Here is a 26,441-nt window from a genome sequence, read left to right as displayed (position 1 = left end):
TGAGCGACTCCCTGCCCCCCATTGAGCCTCACTTCCCAGAATAGGCAGGAGCTCGTGCCCAGTGTCCTGTGTTGGCCAGCGGGGTCCGGACGGCAGCGCTGAGGGCAGCAAACAAAGACGGGATAGGATGTGGCCTTACAGGTCTGTCCTCAGGCTCCTGGGCTGGGAGCCTCAGAGACTGAGGCAGCCGTGGAGGTCGAGAGCCAAGGCCCTCTGGGGGGTGTCCATTCAGAATCTTGGGGTTAGTTCGTCCTCTTGGCCTCTCTCTCCAGCTCTCACTGATCTTCCCCTCTCTCCTCTGGCAGGAACTGATGTCCTTGGCCATGACGCACCCCCAACCACTGTCTGCTCAGGCACAGCCTGTGTGACCGAGCCATTGCTGCCCCAGCTGTTTCACGTGAGTGTGTGGCTCAGGCCAACCCTCTGTCCCCAGGAGAAGGTGTCCGGGCCCTGGGTATCGAGGGGTGTTCCTGGGGAGGAAGTCCAGAAAGTCCTGGTCACAGAGGGCAGGCCCGGGAGTCTTTAGCGGGCAACAGGTTTGTCCTCTTTGGCCGTCCTTGGTCCCTGACTTGGCCACCACTGAACCCATCTGTTCAGATCCACTAGGCCCCAGGAGGGGACCTCTTTCTCCTGTCCTTTGGAAGCTCCTCAGAAGGCAGCTGGGTATTATGGAGACTTTATGGCACTGGCCCTTGGGTCCTGACTCAGACACTTGACTTTAGGCACATCATTTATTTAATGGTCTGGCTTCCTCTCCTGCATGTGGGGTTTTTGCGTGGTGCTGAGGTGTATTAGTTATCTCTCGCTGTACAATGGGACTACTACAAACTTAGCAGCTGAAACAACACACACTGATTACCTTGCAGTTTCTGTGGGTCAGGGATCCAGGCGTGGCTAGCGGGTTCCTGTCTCTGGGTCTGTCATAAGGCTGCATTCAGGCGTCTTGGGGCTACAGTTTCGTCTCAAAGCTCAACTGGGGAAGGACCCGCTTCCACTCTCACTTGTGCGATTTTCCAGTTCCATTTAGGTCATTGGACTGAGGGCCAGAGGCCACCCTCTGTTCCTTGCCACATGGGCCTCCCAGCATGGCGACTTGCTGCGTCCAAACCAGCAAGGGAAGGAGTTGGCTAGCAAGAAGGTAGTCAGAATGCTACATAATCTATTCACAGAAGCGACATCCCGTCATTTTTGCTCTGTTCTGTTGGTTAGAAGTAAGTCACCGAGGGCACCCACCCTCTAGGGAAGGCGACTACCCGAGGCATGGCTGCCAGAGGCCATCTCAGAGCCTGCCTATTGCAGGAGGGGCCGTAAATGGAAGCACACTTGTAGACTGTAGAGTGCTGTCCTTTGCATCGAGTTGCAGAGAGAACCTGAACCCACCGGAAATAATAGGAGCCACTGGTTATGGGAATTTCAATGCCAAATTGTACCATTAGTAGGGGGCCCTCAGGGAGAGTGGCTGGGACCTGGCTCGTTCCCTGCCCGCCCTTTATCTGTGCCTTCTTGGCTTATGATTTTAAGGCCAGATTTAATCAGACACGGACAACGTCTGGGCCTTCCTTTTCCCCGCAAATAGCTGTGTTTGCAGGATCTTTTGGAGTTTCCAAGGGACTCTTGCACACATGAATCTCACCTTTTCCTCACAGTCATGCTTGTAAGCTGAGTTTTTTTTTTTTTTTAATCTTTCTTTTACAAGCGAGAAAGGAGGTCAGTTTCCAAGATGGGGTGGCTGCTAAATGGCACAGCTGGACCTCAGATGGGTCTTCAGATGTGCGCCTCTGCCTGCCCTGCCATGCTCCCCGTTTCCAGGTCACTTGTACCGTACAGCGTCAGGGTACTGAGAGAGGGGAGGCCAGGCGTGGAGGTCAGAAGGAGGGGAGGGCACTGTTCTTATATAGCTTCATAATTCGCTGCATCCTAAAACGGGCTCAGCTCATCCCAGGGGACGAGGCCGAGACTTTCAGGTAGAGTGGGTCACTGCTGCCTCCAACTTCAGGTCACTCCACAGGCCTCTGTCTCTTCAACAGCCCTCCCTGGTGAGCAAGCTGGGGAAGCAGGGGAAGTGGACTGATGTTGTAATGAGGGCACATACATTCTCCTAAAGCTGAGGTTCATCTCCTCACCCGCCGCCCGCCCCCAAACCCAACGAATGCCCGGTGAAGCCCTGAAGCATGGTCCACCGTGCATCTGGGCAAAGTCAACTTGGTCTGGAACAGTGATGCTCAGGTCTGAAAATGGGAAGCGAGCCGAGAGATACAACTTGCTGCCCCCTGGTGGTGGGTCCGAGTCATAACTGCCAGGCCCATGAAGGAAACGCTGCACTGCGAGGTGATTTATCAAGTACCCACTTGGAACCCAGCACTGTGTACAACGTTGCAGGCGTAGCAAGCAGTAGAGGACACAACTCCTGATCCCAAAGGACTTCTAAAGTACTGGAGGAGTTAAGATGTTCCCATGTGAAACTTGACAAGCATTTTACCGGGACAAGATTTGAAAAGCGGCCAATGGGGAAGCCTGGGCGGCTAGCTCCGTTAAGCTTGACTTCTGCTCAGGTCGTGATCTCACGCTTCCTGGGTTCGAGCCCGCGTCAGGCACTGTGATGACAGCTCGGAGCCTGGAGCCTGCTTCCAGATTCTGTGTCTCCCTCTCTCTCTGCCCCTTCCTTGCTCGTGCTTTCTTTCTTTCTCAAAAATAAACGTTAAAAAAAAAAAAAAAAAAAAAGAAAAAAAGAAAAAGAAAAGTGGCCAATGAATGGAAGGGGAGCCTGGGTGGCTCAGTCGGTTAAGCATCTGACTCTTGATTTTGGCTCAGGTCATGATGTCGTGGTTTGTGAGTTAGAGCCCTTCATTGGGCTTTGTGCTGCTGGTGTGGAGCCTGCTTGGGATTCTCTCTCTCCCTCTTTCTCCACCTCTCCCCTGCTTGCTCGCTCTCTCTCTCTCTCTCTCTCTCTCTCAGAATAAATAAATAAGCTTAAAAAAAAAGTGGCCCATGGAAAGGCTTTGCAGTAGGAGTCTAGAGAGAGAACACCACTATGGGGAGGTCAGGGAGGTCTCGCAGAGCCCTGGATGGTGGGTAGGATCTAAACAGGTGGAGAAAGCGGGTTCATGCACTCCTCTACCCAGAGTTCTTCAGGAAACCCCCTCGCCTCGAAGAGAGTTAAATGCCAATTCCCTGCCTGGCTCACAGCCTCTCCCACTTCCTGCCTACCCTGCCTGAGCCTTTGCAGATTCCCTACAGGTCCTGGAACCCCCTGTGGTCGTTCACATGCCTGGGCTGTTCATCCAGCCCTCTGCACTTGTCTACTGGACAAGCTCCCTGTCCGCTTCTAGGACTCAGCTCAAGTGTAACATCTTCCAGGGAACCTTCCCCGAGTAGTTAGCCGCTCCCTCCTCTGTGTCCCACACTGGTCTGTGTGTCTTACACCATATCATCCGGTATGTGAAGTGTCTTTTCATCACGAGGCTCTAAGCTTCTTAGGAACTGGGCCTTCCTGGTGGACGGAAGATTCACGTAGGGGGGCAGTGGGAGGTGAGGAGGGAAGATAAATTGGTGGTGAGCACGCAGGGAACTGGGGCAGGGCAAAGCATGTCAGGGTGCATGACGGTGGGGGGCAGGAGGGACCTGGGTGAGGAAGAATCGCTCCTTCCACCAGGTGAACACGGCAGGGCCTACACCTTCCTCAGGGGACCGCAGCTTGCATTCCGGCCCCACTTGCCCTTTGAGTGATGAGCATCCCGCCAGGCCCCTCGTGGCAGCCCTGGTGAGAGGCTGGAGGTGGGAGCAGCCCTCTGGAAAGAGGGTGATGACTTAGGCCGTCACAGTTGAGTGTGAGATACCAGAGGGACGTGCGAGTGAAGCGTCTACCTATCAGTAGCGGGAGGCATAGCTGGAGACCGGGCTGGGGATGTGTGGGTTTCTCAGTGGTGGGCCACACAGAGGGGAAAGCAAGGTGAGGGCCTTAGGGACCGATCTAACCCTTGGGGCCTTTTTCAGGGGTAACACTTCTTCCAACATCTCTGTCCCTTTTATTGTCTTGCAGGTCACGGTTCCCTTTACTGAACGTAAGTGCTCCTGGTCACTCTTCCTTCCTCAAGATGCCGAGTCTCCTCCCACCGTCCCGCTCCATTAGCAGGGCCAGCCGTGGTCCCCAAGTGCCCGCGAGGGCGGGAAGTCCCCCTTCAGTGCCTGAAAGGGAGTCTGCCTGAGGCCACACAGCCTCACGTCCAGAGCTCACCCCTGGCCCATTATCCGCATTAGCAGGACCCGTCCTCTGGCCTCGCCGCCAGCTTCCGGGAGCCAGAATGCTGCCCGTTGCCCACTCCCCCTGGGCTTACCTTGCCCTTGTTTTCCATAAGAGTTGGAAAGACAGGAGAGATGCCCAGAAAGGAGTGTGGGTTTGAGCCAGGGCAGAACCAGGCAGAACTTTTCACATTCGGACCCTGTCCCCTCCACCTGGGTCAAAGGCTCAGGAGTCTGCTGTTTGTGTCCTGGAGGGCAGGGATTAAGAGCATGGAGTCAGGGGTGAACCAGGCTGGACAGGATCTCAGCCAAACCAACCAAAGCCTCGGTTCACCGTGTGTGAAACGGGGATAATGGATAACTATCCCAAGAGGTATTTTGAGGATTAACGGAGACAGCCAGAGAAAATTTAGGGCAGTGCCACAGACTAAGCCCTCAGGAGAGGAAGCCGCTGTCTTTGTGTCTTGGAGTCATGGGGTGAGTGTGTGGAGAAGGAGAAGAGAATTAGAGAAAGACAGCAAGATCCTTTGAACGAAGCAGAGAGCAGAATTATGTCCTCAGTGAGCACTCTGCCTCCTCTCTTCCCTCCTGCAGCCGTAGGCCTTCAGGTCCGGCTGGCCCAGGCACAGGAAGTCCCTGGGGCCCCTCCTATTCCAGCTGCCCTCAGGTCCGCCCAGCCTCCAACTGTGTAGAAAGTTCCAGGAGGCCTCCCCGCCCCATGGCCAGTGTGGCCGCCCCTCACCTCTCCGCACGCATCTTTGCAGAGTTTGATGGGGCATCGGGCGGATGACAGCGGGAACAGTTGTGATCACTGGCGGAATCCTAGCTACGGTCATTCTCCTCTGCATCATCGCCGTCCTGTGCTACTGTAGACTCCAGGTCAGTCCCCAGGGGGCACCGGAGGCAGAAACGGGGGCCTACTTGGAGGGTGACAAAGCCCAAAGCCATGGAATGTGGGAGGCATAAGTTAAGGGGGCTGGGAATTGGGGGTGGCCAGAGGGAGCCATGCAGCCCCCACACCCTGTACACTTTGGGGTCCCCAAAGGCAGTGTGCTGGGAAGATGCTGGGTCACTGTGTTGTGTGTCCTGTGTATCTGAGCTTTCAGGAGTGGTGGGAAAGGCATCCTTCTGGGGAGACGGAAAACTGCTCCCAGCTGCCCCAGTCCTGTCCTGGATAGGACAGACGTGCCCCTGCTCTCTGCCGCCCCGCCTCTCTCAACCACAGCCCGGAGCTAACGTGCCGGGAAGCAGGGGGAAGGAAGAGGGAAGGTACTGGTCTCGCAAGGCTGGGACTGTGTATTGGTGGAACGTGGGCGTCTGGTGTTGCGTTTTAGTCTCAACACCCGGAAGCTCTCTGCACAGGGTCCTCCGTGGACAGGGGCGCGGGTGCCTTTGTGCGCTGGGAGGGGAGCATCCAGCCCTCAGGCATCCCTCCCCACTCTCCCCTCAGTATTACTGCTGCAAGAAGAGCAGGGCCGAGGATGCAGACGAGGAGGAGGAAGAGCACGACCTGCCCACACACCCCAGAGGCCCCACCTGCAATGCCTGTAGCTCCCAAGCCCTGGACGGCCGAGGCAGCCTGGTGCCTCTCACCAGCGAGCCCTGTGGCCAGCCGTGTGGGGCGGCAGCCGGCCACTGCACCACCTGCTCCCCGTACAGCTCCCCCTTCTACATACGGACGGCTGACATGGTACCCAACGGGGGTGGAGGCGAGAGGCTCTCCTTTGCTCCTACATACTACAAGGAAGGGGGACCCCCGACCCTCAAGCTGGCAGTACCCCAGAGTTACCCGGTGACGTGGCCAGGCTCTGGGCGTGAGGCCTTCACCAATCCAAGGGCTATTAGTACAGACGTGTAACCCCGTTCACCCCTGACCCCTCCGAGTACCGATGCTGCTCTCCCAGCAGGAGCCATGGGGGCAGCAGGTGATCCCCTCCAACAGCCCACGAGGACTGTCTCAGTTTCTTTTTTTTGGCTTCTCTTGCCCCACAGTGGAATCCAAGCTATTGAGTGCAGTGAGGACCAGGGCAGGGCCCGGCCCCGGGGCTCAGAGGTGGGGGCTGGCAGGTGGAGCAGGTGGCTTTGCAGACTTCCGTGCTGGGACGGTCCTCTGCCGGCTCTGGCCCCGTCATAACCGCTCTCGCTCCCCTCGCTCCCCCAGCTTTGGTGGACGGCGGGAGGAGGCGCACCAGGAAAGCTAAGCAAAGGCCCCAGAGGCCTCCAGACCCCTTGGGGGATGGATGAAAAAGGGGCCCAGGGCCAGGGGAGACATGAAAATCTGAGGAGGGAGAAGGAGGTGCTCCGGGACCTCCCCAGGACCTGCGAGCTACAAGGAATCCAAGAAGTAGTTTGCGGTCTAGTTTCGTATTTGGTCATCACGAGGGCCACAGCCTCTGCATCTGCTCCAATAATGGGCACTGATCCCAGAACACACAACAGCTGTACCGGCCCCCTTCCTCGTGGGACACGTTGAGTTGACTTTCAAGGTCACGGTGTAAGGTTGTGGGGGATGCACCGAAAGGGTCATGTCTAGCCTTGTCTCCCCGCTGATCCCCGTTCTCGGCCTTGGGAACCAGCTGCCCCTGCCGGAGAATCTTGTTCAAAGTTTTGCTGCTGAGTTTGAGCAGCTTAGCGAAGGAGATCTACTTGCCGATGGTCTCTGGGGCCCCGGCCCACCTCCCTGAGCGCAGAGTGCGGGAGCAGTGTTGTGAGGGTGTGTGTGTGTGTGTGTGTGTGTGTTCTCCACCAGTTGGTGGAGAACACACACACACACCAGGGGCTTTGCCACCTTTGGGAGCTGCAGAGGGAAGGGTCTCTGATGTTCCAGCTAGAAAGGAAGAACTGACCCGCAGACAGCAGGAGTGAAAGGTGATTAAGGTGGCCGGTCCCCATGGCAACCAGCTGGCTGGTGCGGGGAGAGCCTGCAGAGTCTCCCAGGGGACATTCCCTGGTAGCTGGATTCCATGGATTCCAGGCTTGCTTCCCTCCCACCGCTGCTCCCCCCAACCCCACGCCAGTCTCCAGCAGGGGGGGGGGTGCTGTTAATTGTCCAAGCCCCGCCCTCAGTCCCCACTTAGAACTAGGCTGTGGCCTTATGCCATTTGAAGGAAAGCACCTGATGGGCTTTCTGGTTTCCTCTACAGTAAGGGGTGGCTGCTCCCCCCTTCTAAGGGCATACCTACCCCCCTCCCCACCACTGTGGCATCACAGAGTGCTGCAGAGGGTGGGGCAGGGGAAGAGCTGGCCCCTTTGCTGGAATCCCAATTTCGCATTTGAGAAAGGGCCAGGTGCAGCTGGGAGAGACGGGGCAGGGAGAGAATTCACCACTGAATTGCTCCGCTCTGTCTGGACACACTTGTCACCTTGCGTCTCCTCTGTAATTAGTGCACACTGGCTGAAGAATCAGAGGACCTGGGGGTCTGGCACACACACTCTGGTCACTCATTAGCTCTAGGGCCAGTCATTTGTCGTCTCCGAGACCCCATTTTCTCCAGGAAAATGAGACCTGCGCAGATAGACCTAAGAGCCCGCTCGTACTCCAAACAGCCAGGACTTCCTGAAGAGACCTGCCCGCTATGCTGCTTTCCTTGCCCTCACCCTGGCAGGGGCTGGATGTACTTACCGACGGCCTGATCCAGTGTGCAAGGATGTGTGTTGAGGGCTGAAGGACCACGGTGAAACACAGGTTTAGCAGGCAAAATGATTTTCATGGTCAGGGAAAAGCAACCATGTCTGATCCTACTGAGGGATTTCAAATAGTAGCATTTCCTAACATCGGGAGGCAGCTCTGGGTGGGGGTGATGAGCTCTCTCTCCCAGACCAGAGGGACCAGCCTAGGACAGCAACTTTAACCTGCTCCATCCCCTGAGCAGTCCTCATTGGGCCCAGGTGCACCCCCTTGACATGAGCTTCTGGGTCTAGCAGCCATTGTGGCTTCCCGATGACCAGCCCCAGTGCCTCCCGCCTGGGAATTTCACAGCCAATCAGCCACAGCAAGGGCTGTCCCTCCTTTGTACCTCCTGCCTTTGGAGAAATCAAGACAGCCCAGTCAACTATCACCTGCTTCTTGCATCGATCTATTGGGGTCCCTCAGTGAAAAGCATCGTAGACAGTCCCCTCTCCTCCTATAGCTTTCTTAGCCTAAATCTTATCAATCTACACACCAAAGTCTGGATTTTGGGCACTGGAAGGATGATGGGCCATGGCTCTCCCCCACACAGCCCCACAGTGCACAGGACACAGTCTCCAGATTGCCTGTCTGTCTCCCTGTAGCTGTGACAGTCTAACCTATGGAAGAGGAAGCCCACCCATTCAATTGTGCTGCACTTTTTAGCTATGGAGTCTGTGCTATGGGACACTCTTTGGACACCTTTCAAATTGTTCCCTAACAGGAAGAAAAGGAGAGGCTGGGAGCACCCTGTCCTCTCCGCCATCTTGTCTCCACCGCCATGTCACTGCTCCTGCTGCACATTTCCTGTCCTGCATCTTTGATAACTTGGAGTCACAACCAAGTGAATGTCAAAATAAATGACGAATTTGAAATAGAAACCCCACAGAATGCTCTGTTATTCACCTGAGGAGCGGGCAGCTGGGCACGGATTTAAGAATGAATGCTCCTTTTTATTTCCCAGAATGTCCATTTTCTTTTTTTTTTTTTTAATTTTTTTTAACTTTTTTTAATTTATTTTTGAGACAGGGAGAGACAGAGCATGAACAGGGGAGGGTCAGAGAGAGGGAGACACAGAATCTGAAACAGGCTCCAGGCTCTGAGCTGTCAGCACAGGGCCCAACGCGGGGCTCGAACCCACAGACCGCGAGATCATGACCTGAGCCGAAGTCGGCCGCTTAACCGACTGAGCCACCCAGGCGCCCCCAGAATGTCCATTTCAACACCAAGATGTACCAGCTGCTTCTCCCTTCCTGCTTCTGCACTAATAGGTCTCCTCTGCCACGTCGCCTGCTGTCCCCCCGCCCACCCTGCTACCTCAGTCAGAACTCGCACCCAGGGAGGATGTGTTGTTTGTTGGGAGAGGGGATGTGAAGATAGTAGCTGCTGCCGCCCCTGAGGCGGAAGTGGCCCAGCCCGTTTACAGGGAGCCTTACAGGGAGCAACCCAGGCTTCCGCCCTGCTCCCTGCCCCCACACCCCCTCACTGTCCAGGCCCTTGGTGTCCCCACCTGTAGTTCTGGGTTAAATCACCAACCCTCCAAAGCCTGAGGAGACCTGAACACACTGCCAGCCCTTGCACGTTGGGAAGAGACAGAAGAGGAGAGAGTTTGGGGATCAGAACCTGGCAGACGCCGCAAAACCAGGAGAGGAATGGAGTGTGGACCAGAGAACCCAGAAATAGCTTTGTGCGTGAAGGGTGAGGACGAGGATGGATCTGTGTGTGGGACTCTGCGTGTGTCTGAGAGAGAGAGCGAGACACCCCCTCCCCTTCTCGGGGCCAGTGTGACTACAGCTGGGTGGGCAGTGGGCAGCCTGGCCTGCAGAGCTCAGACACTCTGCTCCTGCAGGCCTCTGGTAGTGCCGTGGGGCACAGCTTCAACCTCAGCCCCGGTGGCCATTGGCCACAGCGCGGCCACCAGTCGTCCTCTGGGAACAGAAACCTGAAGCTCTTCTGTCTCGTCACCACACCCACCCCAACCTCAAGCCATCTCCTCCCCTGCAAAGTGGCTCAGGCCCACTCTATCCCTGCCTCTCAGATGGCTCCTCTGGGAGGTTGGGCTGCCCCACATCTTTGTGCAGCCCCAGGCGACGTGAGGGTCACAGCCCTGGCCCAGTTCTTCTCCCTGGTGGCACCTGAGTGCCCTCAGCCTCAGCCCCAGGCCTCGGGTCTTACTACACCTTCTATGTCCAAATGGGCAGGGACGGAAGGACAGGAGCAGTGGTCAAGATCACAGGTCCATCAACTCAGTACCCATGAGCTTCTGTGACCGTCACAGCCCTTGGCACCCTAGACACTGTCAGCCCTCTAAGCTGCATCATGCCAGTCCGGATCCCTGAGGTTTCTCCAGAGAGAAGCTTCTTCCACTGTCAAAGCTTCTCATCCCATTTTCTATACTCAAGTTTACAAGTACTGCTCAGAGATCACTGATCATTTCTGGGAAAAGAGGACCAAACCTAAGTATCTGAGGCCAGGAGCTCCTGACAGCACAACAGCAAGAAAAAGCATAAGGAGCCCAACCCCAGCCCACCCCCACCCCCCCACCCAGCCCTATTTGTTCAGAATGGAAATGGCCCCTAGTCCTTGAACCTCAGGCACTGACCTAGGCATGTCCCAGACAACAGTGACCAAGCCAGCCAGCACCTCTTCCTCCCTCGTCAGCGTGGTCCAGGCTGCCCCTCTCTCCTCCCTGTTTGGCCACCTTCTCCACCCGAGACCCCCGGCCCCAGTGGCCATCCGCCTTCCACTGCCTAACGTCTCCTTCTGTGGAGACCCCAGTAGCACACAAGCTCTTAATTTTTTTTTTTTCAACGTTTATTTATTTTTGGGACAGAGAGAGACAGAGCATGAACGGGGGAGGGGCAGAGAGAGAGGGAGACACAGAATCGGAAACAGGCTCCAGGCTCTGAGCCATCAGCCCAGAGCCTGACGCGGGGCTCGAACTCACGGACCGCGAGATCGTGACCTGGCTGAAGTCGGACGCTTAACCGACTGCGCCACCCAGGCGCCCCGTACACAAGCTCTTAAAAAATGCCCCTGCACCTCAGGCTTCTGAGAGTCCCCATAGCGTGTCTCAGGGTGCCCAGCACACAGCACCCTCCCGACCATCCCCCAGCCACAGCTGTGTGTGCTAGGCAAGCAGCCATCAGGAAGGAAGGGCTCCTTTCTCCCTGTGACCTAACATCCCAGCAGGTGCAGTAATGGAGTAATGGCGGTCAGAGGGTGGAGTTTTGTGTCAGGCTTCGCTTGGAACCCTGGCTTTACCACTTGCCGTGTGACTTTTCAGGCAGCTTTTTGCTTCTCTCTGATTCTGTTTCCTCCTGTATAAAATTGAAATCAGAACACTTACCTTATTCTATCGCTGTGAGGACTGAGTGAGACTGGCACACGTGGTCGCCATTGTCATTAGTAGGATTTGTAGGTGGGCCCAAACCTGAGTTTTGGAGGCAGCAGGACCCCAAGTTGCGATTGCTCAGGCCCCAGGGTGGAGGGCTGCTCTGGGCTGCATTTCATCTTCTTGCCTCTACTCTCCCCTGAGCCTTTCCTAAACCCCTCCTCCCTCACCACTTCTCCCTGCCTGTTCCAGGCATTGTCGGGATCACCTCTCTGCTCACCACAGCCTCTCTCTTCATTTGGAGCCCCCCTCCCCAATAACTACCTATGACCCTTTGAGAGACCAAAGCTCCCATCAACCCAGGACTGCGTTTTTTGACCCACATTGCTCCAATGAACTGGACAAATGAAGGAGGGTAATCATATTCCAACTCCAGACACAACTCTCGGCTCGCCTCTGTGCTTCTTATTTCACTGGCTTCCCCCAAGTTCAACGTTTGAAAGTCAAGTCAGAAGGGATCCAGAGGAGCTCCAGCCCCTCCTCTTAAGCCGGGACTCCCCGACTCGCTCATCTCTGGCCCTGCTGGGCCTCACCCAGAACCAGCTGGCTTCCCTGCCACCAGAAGTGGATAAGGGACTCTGGGTGATAGTAGGGAGGTGAGTGCGGGGAGGAAGGGTGTCTTCATGTCTGGCAGGAAGGGACAGAAATGTGCTTTTGCAGGACACCATCTGCATCTTCACCGAGCTAGGAAACCAAGGAGAACCATCTGGTTCACACCCCCGTTGCCTCTCCCAGGGCTGGCTCTGTGGGACCCACCTTCGCTCTGCCCCGAACCCTCTTCCTCACGTACTGCCCGGATCCACGGAGGACAAGGAGAGACGATGGCATGGCTGTAACCCTCACCCACAGGCCATGGGGGGGCCTCGGCTTCCCTGACCAGACATCATATGGCCACTTACATCCCCCTCCTTCCGGGGCTGTCGTTCCTCTGAAATAAAACCTCTCTTCACCTTACAGAATGGTTAGACTGACGCTGCCCCTGCTATGCTCCTGTTCCTCTGTTCCCATGTACGACTCTAGGCAAGTTTTCTGTATAATCCTAAGTTGTCAGAGGGAATGTCGTGTCTCTGGACTTGTTCCCACTTCAGGATGAGTTAAGGAAACTTGACTGGTGCCGGGAGATTGAACTCTGGGACAATAAGACCCTGAGGCCCAATCCTGCCCATTCTGTGAGAGAGTTGCCAGGCAGTGCACTTGCCAGGCCCCCTGCACTTAGTCCCCTGGAGGAGGGTGGCTGGCAGGATTCAGACAGCCTGCCAAGCGCCACCAACCAACCTTCTGCACCACTTGCCTTCATCTCTGTCCTGTGCCTGCCGTGGGTGCAGGTGGTACCGGGCTTCACTGGGGCAGCTCCTGGTGCCTCTGCCTTTCCCCTTTTCTTACGGGGCTTAGTGGGTACTTTTACATGGGAGGAAATAAAACCTATACCTATACTCCTGGACACTTTGGTCATGGAGGTTTAAGACATCTTTTTAAATTTGTTTTTATTTAAGAAAGAGAGAGAGCATGAGTGGGGCAGAGAGGCAGAGGGAGAGAAAGAATTTTAAGCGGGCTCTAGGCTCAGTGTGGAGACCCATGTGGGACTTGATCCCAGAACCCTGGGATCATGACCTGAGCCGAAATTAAGAGTTGGATGCTTAACCAACTGAGCCACCCAGGTGCCCCAATGATTTGTGTTCTGGATCTAAGTAAGCAAGTCAAGGTTAAACAGACGCCTGACCCTCCTCACAAAGCCCTCTGTACTCTCCCCGAAACATACAGGCCCAAGCAAAGGGAGAGGCCTTCTCCAGGTGACCAGTTTGTACTGTTACCCACAGTTGAGGAGGCCGTAACTCAAACCCAGGGAGGAGTCTCTTTAACTCTTCCTCAGGCAGGAATCCTCAGGCAGGACAGAGTCCTGGGTAGAGGGACAGAAGCGAAGTGGACGATGGCCTTTCCACCTTCCTGCTCCCAATCTCCAAAAGGCAAGATCATTGAAAGTAGCCACATGCAGGCTATGAAAAGGTCAACATTCTCCACATAAGTGAAATTATTGTCCAACAAGCATATTCAGATACATTCAGGATAAACCCACTTGTCATGTATGTTCTTATAGATAATACGTTCTGCTTCTTAGCCCACTTGTTGGGCAGCCCTGAAGTCTGCCTAAAGCTTAGGATACGAACATCCAGCCAGGATGTTCCAACCAAGGCAGAAGTCACCCCTTATTCCAGAGGACTGCCCCCACAACCCCAGGTGAGGTCACTTCCCACGAAGTCCCTTACCAAGGGTGGCTGGTCCCTGTGGGAGGCTTTGCCCAGGCCTCCAGGAAAGCCCTTGGCTATCCCACTTCCTCTGTATTCTGTTATCAATGCCCACCCCTGTTCTACATACACACACATCACCACCACCACCAAGGAACCCAGCCACAACTAAGAGAGGAGGGTAGGTGAGGCATCCCTCTCCCCCTGACTGACTGGCTCCCACCCAGTGGGCAGAACAGTTCCGGTCTTCACAGGGGTAAAAGTCCAGAGACTTGGTGGCTGGATCACACTGGACATTTGACATCACCTTCCCTTCCAGGTCTCCGCAGAAGATGACATGGCTCATTGGGCCCTGGCCCCAGGCCCCCGAGCACCTGGAGGAACGCTGTGCTCCAGTGCTGGCCTGCCAGCTCCTGCATCCACTTCAACCCATCTGATATCTACCTATCCTCCTGGGTTGGGTTTTGCCTTGGGCCACAGTTTTCTGCCCACAACATCCTTATTTCTAAAAAAAAAAAAAAAAAAAAGACCTCTGCCCTTAGAGGATTTGTGTGCTGAGTCTAATTAACCATCTTGGAATTCTAGCGGAGGCCTGACCCTCTTTACAACGTCCTCTGGATTCTTTTTCCTTAGGTATAGAGCCTGACCAAAGGGATCCACGACAATCAGAGGTCTGCAAACCCCAGGTCCCTGCATTCCAAGGGTCTTACCGGCACCCTCACCCTTCTCCTGCCTCTACCTCCCTCTCACCCCTCCCGGCCCCCCAGTACCCCCGTCCCAGGAGGAGTTAGGTACGAGTGACAATAAATGAGGAGGAACTCAAGAGAGAAAAATTAAGAATTCAACACTTTAAGTAAGGGAGAAAATGGTAATAGATGTGCCTGAGATAGGCATTGGAAGGATACATCAAAAACTAATAAAACTGGTTTCCTTTGGGAGGGAGTGAGGAATCGATGAGATGGGAGCAGACACGCAACTTCAGGGTCTGCCTGGTTGTATTATCGTGAATTTTGTGACTCCGCATTTTGAAACGAGCTTTTTCCCCGAGTTAGTGTACACCAGGACCGTGCCCGAGAATAGTGCATGCTGGGTAGTTGCATGCAGGTGCGCGCGCAGCGGCTGTGGGCGGGGCCCCGGGGGAAGTCTGTGCTCTGGTCTCCACCGGAAGAGACGCTGGGTTGTCTGGCCACCTGGGCCCGTCGTGAGCCTTGTAAGATGCTGCCACGTTTGAATCCCTCCACTCTTGGGGCTGGAACACGGCTGGCTGCTGTTTGGCCTCCCAAGGGACTCTCCACAGGCAAAGGGCCTTCTCGGCTTTGAGTGGGAAGCAGTTTTCTCTCCACCAGGCCAACGTCGGGAAGACGACAGGGAAAACAATGTCAGCCAACAGCGGTTCGTATCATAATATATATATATATATATATATATATATATATATATATATATATATAACATAAGATTTACAATTTTAACCATTTTGAGGTGGACGATTCAGTGGCATTAACTACCTTCCCACGCTTGTGCGACCAACACCACTGTTTTTGAAGCTTTCCGCCACCCAAAACAGAAACTCTGTAACCATGCATGATTCAATTATTTTTAACAGCTATGTTTTATCTCTGCATGAAAACGATGCTTTCAGGGGGCCCTCCCGGTGCCCTTCCTGCCGGAAGTCTGAGGCTAAATAAAGCCGTAGGAAGGCAGGGTGATGAGGGATCCTCACCTCCCTGCCCCCACTATGGAATCTCCTAAACAAAACGTGTCTTCAAGGAAACTCCAAAGATAAATGTGTTGGAAAGTAGTTTTGCAGCCTATCCGGCGGGAAAAGTGGGGGAGGCCTGGGCAGACAGCATATTTTAAGACGAAAAGGAAGAGACTTTGGACAGTGGAGAGAATGAACCAGCTGTAAGAGTAGGTGCAGTGGGTGGCTGCCAGCACGCTCAGGTCCTGGGCTGTGCCAGCCAACTGGATGGACGGCAGGGGCCTCATGAGGACCACTCGAGGGTCCCCAGGCAGTAGCCGTGCATGAGGGCAGCCTCACTATCCTTCCTGGCAGCAGACCTTGGGGGCCTGCTCCGCTGAGCAGCCACCTGTCCCCTTCATGTGTCTCATGGTCCACAGCGGGGGGAGCACTAGCCACGGAGAGGGGAGGGAAAGGGAGCAGGGAAGGAGCACACTAGCATTGCCAGACTTCCCCCAGGACCCAACCATGCGCATGTTTGAATGCGCACGGGGTTTATGAACCCACTGGGATTCAAGATAAATGCGTGTGTATTGGGTATCCAAAAAGGGTCCGTGCCTTCCCCACCAAAAAGGTAAAACAACAACACCAGAAATTTTCTAGATCCTGTTCATCCCACCTGGAACGACTTTTCAGTTGCAACTCCGGCCCCACACTCCCATCTCCACCAGTGCAAATTTCCCCTGTCCTTCGAACCTTTTCCATGATTCAGTGTTTTACTCCTCTGTCGACACTTGTAGTAAGCTGTCCCGTTTTCTGGATAGCCAGAAGAGCATTCTAGGTTGGAGCACTGATACTTGGGGTGCCCTCTGTTTCCTTGGCAGACAGAATGTTCCTGGAGGGCTGGATTCACTACCGCATGAGCCCCGGCACCTGGTGCAGTGTTGTGCACACGCTTTGCAGTCAGCCAGAGTCTGCTAAAGGAAGCAGGATGCGTTTCTCCCTTTCATTAGGCCGTTCTTAATGTTTTTAAAAAGTCAGGTGTATTCAGAAGGGGAGAGAAAGAAACAGAATAATACCATAAATACAAGAGGACTAGACAAATTCGAGTTCAGGGAGAGAAGAGTGCCCCCCCACTTCCCCTTTATATGTGTCTTTTAAGTGGCATTTATTTAGTTCCAACACTTGAGAAGATGAAATACTGGGCTTTATTTAGCCCAAAGCACATGATGATGGCAGGGATTTAATGAGGTTATAGTTTGCCTCCCTGGAAAACATGATCCCACCCCCAGTTTGCAACAAAGTAGGTAGCTGGGGAATCTGAGCAAGGTCCTAGGCTTCCTGGTGGGCAGCACCCCTTGGACCATTCTCAGAGCTGTGACAGTCTTCTTCATCTGCTCCTGGATCCCGAGCACAGAGTCTGGACCATTCGAGGCTGCGCTTCTTGGGTAACATCTGAGTCTTCCGGTTTCTCCATCACCTCCTCGCTAAGCTCCGTCTATTTTGGGATTTACTCAGCAGCCAGGACCAACCCTGACGAAAGGAGCTGGTCATTTATTGGTTCTTCCAGTGTGACGCTTCCCGAAATCAGCTCATGCAACCCTGCTGCCCCCATGCCTCTTGCTTTGATAGCCAGCTGTGAACAAGTAGGACCCTAAAGGCTCCCATGTGCAGCTCAAGGCTTGGCTTTTCTCAGATGCACATTTTTCAAGAGTCCCAGACTGACCTGGATGGAGTGGCACCCACGGTAGCCTCTTAAAGGCCTTGGCGTTGAAACGGGAGCATGCTGCTCCTTGAAGTTCTCTGAGTGGTCTGGGCAAGGCTGCAGACACACAGAGCCATGGCCATTTCTCAGGACTTGGCAGTCTCCTGCCACAGCAGTGGCCTCAGTGGCTTTGCCCTTAGGCAGGAGCGTGGGGAACAAGCAAGCACGTGTACAAACTAGAGCCTACCTCGTAGAGACGGCACAGTGCCTCCCTCCTTGTGCCTGCTCCTGTGCCTCCCCTGCCCGGAAGCTCTGCCCAGCCGGCCTCATCTGCTCCCGACCCCACAGAGGCCCTCGGGCTTCTGGAAGCGCTGAAGCGGCCCTACCTGCTGCCCACACACCTTGGCTGGCGCCTGGAGGGCTGTTGTGGCTCTGGGGACACGGGGAGCAGAAGAGTGAGCTGGTGACGGAGGAGGATAGTACTGTGAATCTCGTGGGTAGGAGGACCAAGCGAACACCAGAGGGAAGCCTCCCTTCCAGGGTGTCCTTCAGCCCCTCCTCCTTCAGGCCTCTGCCAGGCTGCTGGTCCTGCCCCTCTCAGTGCTTTAGACAATAAGCATGACAAATTTGGGGGTGCGGATGGGGCGTACTCTGAGACAAGTCCAGAATGCTGATAAAGCTGCAAACTGAGGCAAACAGCACTCTTTCATATCACAGGAGAGTTCAACAGTAGTTTCTTTTACTTATTTAACTTAAAAAAAGTAGATGTATAAATGACCTAGAGCATTGTATTCGTTTTAGGTGTACCATCTAATGATTGGACATGTGTATGTATTGCAATATGATCACCACAATACATTTAATTAACGTCCATCACCACATATAGTTATAAATTTGTTAGTGTTGTGTTGTGATGAGCTTTTTAAGATCTACTTTCTCCTGGCAACTTTCTGATACATAACATGGTGTTGTTACCATGCTGTACATCAGATCCTCATGACTTATTTATCTTGTAACTGGAGGTTTTCCCTTTTGAAAGTCGATGGCAATTTAACTCTGAATGCAAAGCTCTACTTTAAAAAAAATTATTTATTTATTTTGGGAGAGGGAGAGAGAGGAGGGAGAGAGGGAGACAGAGAATCCCTAAGCAGGATCTCACGAACTGTGAGATCATGACCTGAGCCGATATCGAGTCTGACGCTTAACCTACTGAGCCACCCAGGCGCCCCAAAGCTCTACATTTTTACCCTCCTCTTGCCCCCCCCCCCCATCTATGTCTGTGATATCACAGTAGGTTCTGTGCAATACTGGGCTTCTCTAGTTCACTTGCTAGGTTTCTCCACAACAGAATGAACAGTGGCCTAAGGCTCAGGATTTCGGTTCTGGCCTCAGTTTGTTTGTTTTGCTTTGTTTTAACCATTTTTTAAATGTTTATTTTTGAGAGACAGTGCAAGCGGGGCAGGGGCAGAGAGAGAGAGAGAGAGAGAGGGAGACACAGAATCTGAAGCAGCTCCAGGCTCTGAGCTGTCAACACAGAACCCAATGCGGGGCTTGAACTCACAAGCTGTGAGATCATGACTTGAGCTGAAGTTGATCTAAGCCACCCTGACACCCCCTGGTCTCAGTTTTGCAGTGACAACCACATGGTCTTCACTTAGTCCCTCACTTAGTCCCTCAGTTTTCCCATCTGTAAAGTGAAGGGTTTTGACTATATGACCACTTCAGTCATTTCTTTGTAGTATTTCATGCCCTCCTTTCCCTACAGCCTCTTGACTTAGAGGCTTCTAGGCAAAGAATCTTACAGTCAAAGTGTAAAGAACCTATTGGTTATTCAAGTGTTGTGGGAGGTCATTGAGAGGATGTGACCACTGGTTGACCCATGAGCTGGACCTGGGCACCGGGAGGCTCCTCACCCCTATCCTTGTCCCTGGAATCTGGGTTCCACTTGCCTTTCCAGCTCTCAGAGGTTGTCCCAGGGACAGAAGTGAGAACATTTCGGTAAAGAAAAAATAACTCGGTTGTCAGAAATCTGACTCAGGTGTAACTTTCTGTATGTTGCATTTGTTACATATTCAGGTAAGTGGTCAAAAACTGTCATTCCCTTGGTTCCCCCTGCGGCTGTGTCCACAACTTCAACCGTGTGACCCAACTCCGATTCCAAGGGTGAGCCAAAGTGCTTGTGAGCTGACATGTGCGGAAAAGCCAAAAGGGCACAGATTTTGAAAAATAGCCATTAGTGAGTAGGGCTAACGCAGGCACAACTGTTCATTCAACTAACATTTGTTGGGGAACCTGACACCAGGGGATAAACATTGTTCTAGGTGTTAGAGAAATAGAAATGAAAAGTGCACACCTGCCCTCAAGGGGTTTCTACTCTGGGACAGAGAATGAATGCACATTTTCACAGGTAAAAACCTTCCAGGGATTTGCTTGTCCTGGACTAAAACATGTAATAGGAGAGTAAGTCTGGTGGTCTCAGACTGGCAGGGGCAGAGACCAGGGTTCATCAGCCCATGAAGTGTGGCACAATGACTTTAGGAAGTTGATACTAGCCTCAGCACTTCTCTCTGGCCGGATTCTGTCCTCAGCTTAGAGAGGAAGAGTGAGATTAGCAGGGTATCTAGGTCAGTTCAGGCAGCTGTAACAAATTACCATAGGATGCGTGGCTTAAACAATTCTTTTTCACAGTGCTGGAGGCTGGGAAGTCCAAAGTCACGACACCAGCAGATTTCATGTCTGCTGAGGCCCTGCTTCTCAGATCATAGAGAGTCATCTCTTCACTGTGTCCTCACATGGTGGAAGGGACAAGAGAGATCTCCAAAGTGTCTTTTATAAGGAAACTATCCCATTCATGAGAGGTCCACCCTCATGACCTAATTACTTCCCAAAGGTTCCACCTTCTAAAACCATCTCATTGGGGGGTTAGAATTTCAGCATGTGAATTTTGGGGGGACACAGGCATTAGGTTTGTAACAGATGAGTTTTAGGTCAGTGGGGGCAAGAAACCATTGATCAAGGTGATTTGTAGGCAGTGAAGACAGATTGAAATTCAGCCAGGGATGGGTGCAGATATTCTGAGGACGTGCTAGGTGAAAGGCGAGAGCCTTGGGAAAGCAGACATAGACAATGTGGTGAATTAAAGAGCCAAGAGGAGAAAGAAGATAGGCTATAAGACTTGCTCCTGGCCATTAGGATCATGGAGTCCTAGGCTCTAGAAGACTGTCAGAGGCCGTCACATCTATTCCCACCTCAGTGGCACTTCACAGAAACTATCTGACAGGAAACAAAAATGCCCAGTTTTGAAGAATAACCAGACAGTCCTGGAGTCGGAGGTGTTCGTCACACAGCAGAGCCAGCCTTGGAAGACCCCGCCCACCCCGCTAGTGTTTGGCAACTGTTATGGAGTCAATCACCTGCACAGGTTCAAGGGCAAGGGCCTTTGTCTTCTCAGTCCTTTCAGAAAACCCAAGCCCCTGCTGCTTCTCTGCAAAAAGAAGATGTCTGAGCTACAGAAAACATGTAGGCAGAAGGCACTTCAGAAATAAAAGGGGTTGGGCCAACTGGCTCAGGTCATGATCTCATGGTTGGTGGGTTCTGGCCCCGTGTCGGACTTTGTGCTGACAGTGTGGAGCTCGCTCAGGATTCTCTCTCTCCCTCTCTCTCTGCCCCTCCTCCTTTTGTACTCTCTATCTCAAAAATAAGTAAATATTTTTTTAAAAAAGGAGGAGTATAATTCCCACTTGAGTGTCAGTTTCTTGGACACTGGACCCACAGGCACTAACTGGACTAAATGAAGAAACCCCAGGAGTGGCCACCGGGAGGACAAGATGCAGGTCTTGCCATGGCTTTGTGTGTCTACAAAAATAATTGCGTGTACAGGTGCTGGACCGTATGTAGCACACCTCGGTCACGCAGGCATTTGTGTCTGTACCCCGCACAGCTGACAGCCAAAGCCCTGGCACTGCATTGCCTTGGCTGTGGCCAGGAGGCCAGAACGTGGCCAGCCCGTGACCTCTTTGAGGAGGAGAAGAATGTGGACTTGGTATGCCTGTGCAGGGTGGCCATGGACAGCATTGCAGTGGGATAACCAATCCGGGCAGGCGTATGCGGCGAGACTGATTCCCTCACCGCGTAGCCACAGCCCACCAGGCCATTTTCGTTCATCTGCATCACTCCAGACCAAAGCAACCAGTGCTCACTCCACTTTTCAATATTTAAAAAATGTCAAATTAGAGCAAATTGCAAATGACAATGCATAGTTGTGTGTGTGTTGGCGTGTGCATGTGTGTTTTCCACAAGGGCATTTCTACTCCTCCTGTAGGCATCTGCTGTACGCATTCGATAGAGCCTGTGATTCCAAGATCACTGGGCATCAGAGGATGAAAAAGAAAACTGAGTGAAAATGGTAAGCAAAAGATTATGTGCTAATTTTCCCCCAATACAGCTGCATACTCTTCCCTCCTGTAAAATAAAGTTGTTTGCTTTTGCTTCTTAGTATGGTTGTTTTCTCCGGATGACTGAAGATTCCTTTGAGTTGATGCTTACAGGTGGGGTTGGTGTATGGAGAGCTAATTGAAACAGTAAGCAACATAAATCTACAAGTTCTCATCCTTCCTCTAAATATGGACCTGAACAAGTCATCCCACTATTTTTTTTTTTAAGAGAGAGAGAGAGAGAGAGAGAGAGAGAGAGAGAGAGAGAATGAGCACAATTGTGTGCAAGCAGGGGAGAGGGACAGAGACAGAGAAAATCTTAAGCAGGCACTACACTCAGCACAGAGCCTGACATGGGGTTCGATTCCATGACCCTGGGATCATGACCTGAGCCAAAATCAAGAGTAGGATGCTCAACCAACTGAGCAACCCAGGCACCCCAAGAGAGATTTTTGGGTAAAGTGTCATGCCATTATCATTGACAATAGAACCAACATGGGAATTCGGTAACCAGAAGCATATGATTACTGTTCACATTATTTAGTAATGTGTCTGGTGAGTAATTATAGCCCCACATCATGTAATAAAATTACTGTCGATAAGCAGAAAGCTAGTGGGGCACGTTCATATTGACCTTGTTCAGCCAAAGACAAACTACATGACACAGAAGAGATTATTAAACTATGTGGAATTTAAGAACTAAAACAGATGAACATAGGGGAAGGGGAAAAAAAAGAGAGGGCAGCAAACCAGAAGAGTCTCTTCACTATAGAGAACAAACTGAGGGTTGCTGGAGGGAGGTGGGTGGGGGCTGGGCTAAATGGGTGATGGGGATTAAGGAGGGCACTTGTTGGGATGGGCGTCCTGTGTTATATGGACGTGATGAATCAGTAAACTCTACACCTGAAACCAAACGTGTTAACTAACTAGAATTCAAATAAAAATGTGGAAAAAATAGAAGAGATTATGAAACTGACTTGTAGCATACTTCTGTACTAGCATTCAAACTAGATGTTTTTTAAAAGGCTCCTGGAAACGAAATAATTACTGAATATTTGCAGTGTAACACCACCAATTTGGCAGGGTTTGCCAATAAGCCGTCTTGCTTATGTAACTGAACTTGGGTGCCTTGCCGGGAATGCTCGTGTTCAAGTGTCCAGCAGCTCCTGCCTGACTGGATGCAACATCCATGTGGTTTCAGCCCATCTCACCACCTGGTTTTTATTCTGTTTCTGATCCTCAAAGATGATTTTTTTGTTTTTGAGCCTGGCTCTGTATTTTTAAAGTTCCCTTGAAATATTTTATCTATTATTGTTATGTGTTTGGAGTTACAGAGGGATGTTAACTCAAAATGAGAACCTAAAATGGCATCTTAGGTTAACACGACAATACAAGACATTACTACATTGATGGTTCATCTCAAATATTGATCTGTATTGATATTAGAAAATTAGGGAACCTAATGTGTCAGACTACAGGTCAAAAAAGACAGTGTCTCGATTTTAGTGTTTGTGGGTATGCAGGCTTCGCCAGGCCCTGAAGTCCTATCCCATGTGGGTGGATTTCTCAGTAAGGAGTGCCCAGCACCTGTACAAAACGGGATCTGTCCACTCTGTTTCCTTTTCATAAAGTAGCGAAGGGTCATTCAGTAGCTTATATCCTTTCTTCATGTAGCTTGATGAAGGTACTTTGTTAAAGAAAAAAATATTCAGTGACCCTTGTTAAGGATGGTAAGGCAGAGTTTATTCAGGACCCTCCTGATAGGTGTAGGGAACATTGCAGTGGGATTTTACAGTGGGGGGGGGGGGCGGGCGGGGAGAGCTCAACTCTGAATACAGCACGGGCAGGGAGGAATTTATAGACAAGGGGCAGGGTGGGGGTCGGTGGATGCATAACTACTAAGAGGAAACATCAGGGTTGGAGGGGGGCGGTTCTGGTTAAACTGTCCTAACAGGATTCTTGCTGAAGATAGGCTGGGGTGATCAGACATCCCCTGGAGGGAGCCAGATCAGATATGAGGGTGGGGGTTCCAGATTAAACTGACTTAGAAAGGTTCTTGCTAAAGCTGTATTTTATAAGAAAGTGCTTAGATGAGCCTACGAAAAGGCTGAGGAGCCTGACTAAAGTTTGGTCAAGAATCTTTGTCAGCTTCTGTATCAACCATTCAGTTACCCAGATTGCAATTTCAGACTTGACATCATTTTTATTATATACTATTTAAAAGTGTAATTCCCACAGTAAGTAAATCATTCATAGCACCTCTCTTCCTCATCTGCCAGTTTTCACAGTATGGAGGCTTCAGTGGGTTGCAATTTATTTGAAGTATGTAACATCCTCTAGTGGTGAATTTATGTATTAAAAAATCATGTTGCTGCAAACCTATTGCAGATCTTGGGAATGACTATTCAATTCTATGTTCTTTGCTTTTAGCTCTTTGGCTCTTGAATGTATTGTTAAATGAGGGCAGTTTCCTGTCCCATCATTAATGACACAGGCCACTTCTATACACTTGCTCTTTTTGGAAGTGACCAAGCATCAGTCGACTGAGAAAAATTAAAAAGATTTAGTTTTGGTAACACAAGACAGCTAATTGGAATAAGGCACATTCGTCGACATCCATAAGAAGCAAACGGAGAAGCAATCACGGCTGCATAAAGGAGAAGGGGAATGCCAAGAAATTTGACATGAATATTGGCCAAGCCCATTTATTTCATTTTTTAAAAGTTTATTTAATTACTTTGAGAGAGACAGAGTGTGAGCAGAGGAGGAGCAGAGAGAGAGAGAGAGAGAGAGAGAGAGAGAGAGAGAATCCCAAGCAGGCTCTGCCCCACCAGCATGGAGCCTCATGTGGGGCTACAACACATGAAACCATGAGATCATGACCTGAGCCGAAACCAGGTGCAGGACACTTAACCGACAGAACCACCCAGGCGGCCTCATTTAATTTTTTAGTAGAAACAAAGCAAAATGCCCTGTGTTTGGAAGTCAGGGTGCTGCTTCTTTCTTTTATGACCGGATGGGACATACATTTAAGTGGCTTATAATCTGATCTGCCTGGAGCTTTGTGTTGATAATGCTGAGGCCCAGTTTGGGTGCAGGGGAAAGAAGGCTGCCATTGCAATGGACCAATGGTGGCAAGCATTACGTCTTCTTGCCAGCTCTGCCTTATTGCAGTGTTACTCAGGCTCCTGCTTCCCAAGTCCAAAATACGCTTTTCGGTTCAGGTACGTGCTCCTTAGCCAAGGGTAAATTTAGTTTATGAGCTTCAATGAGAAAAGTGGGAGATCATCTCCTAGTACAGGAACCAATGTATGAATTTTTCAAGATATCAAAACAAGCTAAAATAGACACGGCAGGTAATACTGGAAAGCAAGGCATTGACTCTATTTTTACGGATTAAAGATTAGAGGATACCGTTGGTTTACAGATAGGGCTAAACTGGGCAAGCTGGTTGTGGTATCCTCTACAAGAAAAACCTGGGACCTCATCAGGTAGCCGGTCTACTGGGGACTGACTGTTGCCCATTTCAACTGATGGCTCAGCAATTTTCAATGGGTGGCTCCCTCCATTCTTAAGTCAGTGCAGTATTTAGGGATAGACCCTGGCTGCACAGGCCTGGGGGGCCCCTGACTGCTCGAAGGCAGCTGAAGGGGTACACACTGAGCCATGCAGATCAAAGTAGCCAGGGACCTGGAACAGGGCAAGTGTCTGGGGAGGTGAGCTCACAGGAGTGAGCTTTTGGGGCTACGTGGTATCTAATTGCAAGCCTTAACCTATATAAATGCGCGTACTCCCGTAGAAGGCACAGGGGAAGAATCTGGACTGCCTTGCCAAGGCTGGATGGGAGGGCTGGCCAGGGTGTACCCAGTAAAGAGACACCTGCAGGCTTTGATTGCACAGCGGCCCATCAGGCATTCTGTTCTCATGACTGATAGTCACCCTTTGCAGCTGCTGCCTCAGAGCGGTTTTCAGAAGGTGGGATCCGTAGGTGGCAAGGCTACACAGGGGACCTGGCCCATGTTATACAGGCTTGGAGGACTGGGCCTGCCTAAGGCCAGCTTATTGGTGCATAGTGTACATGAGCGGGCTGGGCAGCTCAGCGTAGCCAGGGACCTGGAGTAGGGCAATGCTGGGTGAGGTCAGCTCACAGGAAAGGCCTCGAGGGGGTACTTGGGATTTGCCTAGTTCCAAGCCTTACTTACACAAATAAGCATACTCCCCTGACGACAGAGCTACAGAAAACTACGTTACCAGCGTGGGATGGTCAGAGTGATGCTGACACGCTGGTCTGAGGACCCAGAGGGGGTCCTGCAGGATGGAAATCAAACATGAGCCGGTAGGAGGTGAAGGCAGAGTTTATTGAAGATACAGGGAGGGCAGATACAGATGGACCATCCAGGAGCCTTGGAAAAGGAAGGAGCATGAGTTTCATCTTTGGGGTCTGGTGTATGTGTTGTTTCAAGCATCCAGTTAGAACAAGGGTAGAACAAGGACAAGGTCACTTATTCCTTGAAGCCAGGGGTCTTGGTGTTGAGATGTCTAGTGCCAGTGGGTTAGAAATTATTGTGCTGGAAGACTCCAAAGATAACATTAACGCTTTGTCCCATACAAGGAAAATATTTGTTCCACGCATTAAAGCCTGTGTATGGTGGGGATGCAGATCCTAGCAAGAATAGGAGCAGGCAGAAAAAAAAAGCAAAGGGTGAAAAGCACCTTTTTCTTTCATGGGGTCCCTTGGCTTCCCTGTCTCAAAAATACTCTTTAATAACAGACACATGGGAGCCTTGCCTGATGGAGAAGCTTGGGACCTCACCAGGGGAGCCTGTCCACTGGGACTGATAGCAGCTTAATGCTGATGCCTCAGAAAGATTTTTGGGGAGTGGGCAGCTCTCCACCCTAGAGGCTATGCAGGTTTTGGGGACCAGCCTGAGCCCAAAAGTCCTAACATGCCCCAGCAGCCAAAGGCTGGCTGGCAGAATGTAGACTGCTCATGCTGGAGCAGCGCAGGTGAAAGGAGCCAGGAACCTGGAAAAAGGGATGTAGGGAGAGGCTGAATCACAGGAGCAGGTGATTTGAAGT

General features: G+C 51.9%; 1 protein-coding gene across 4 annotated transcripts in view; it reads left to right on the top strand.

Moving 5' to 3' along the window:
• Positions 1–21,228, top strand: part of FAM163A (family with sequence similarity 163 member A) — a 93,249-nt gene extending 72,021 nt beyond the window's left edge. For 2 of the 4 annotated variants that reach the window (XM_045452720.1, XM_045452721.1), the window contains exons 2-5: positions 306–397; positions 4,040–4,061; positions 5,004–5,118; positions 5,690–8,787. In XM_045452720.1, the coding sequence (XP_045308676.1) occupies positions 5,026–5,118; positions 5,690–6,097 (501 nt within the window). In that variant the 5' untranslated portion in view covers positions 306–397; positions 4,040–4,061; positions 5,004–5,025 and the 3' untranslated portion in view covers positions 6,098–8,787. Of the gene's footprint in view, positions 1–305; positions 398–4,039; positions 4,062–5,003; positions 5,119–5,689; positions 8,788–21,188 lie in introns of those variants that run through there. The other 2 variants (XR_006705831.1, XM_045452722.1) reach the window with 2 other exon arrangements.
• Positions 21,229–26,441: the final 5,213 nt, after the last annotated feature.

This window comes from Leopardus geoffroyi, chromosome C3 (genome assembly GCF_018350155.1).
Source record: "Leopardus geoffroyi isolate Oge1 chromosome C3, O.geoffroyi_Oge1_pat1.0, whole genome shotgun sequence".
In the NCBI taxonomy this organism is placed as follows: Eukaryota; Metazoa; Chordata; class Mammalia; order Carnivora; family Felidae; genus Leopardus; species Leopardus geoffroyi.
This window is presented reverse-complemented; position numbering and strand designations above follow the sequence as displayed.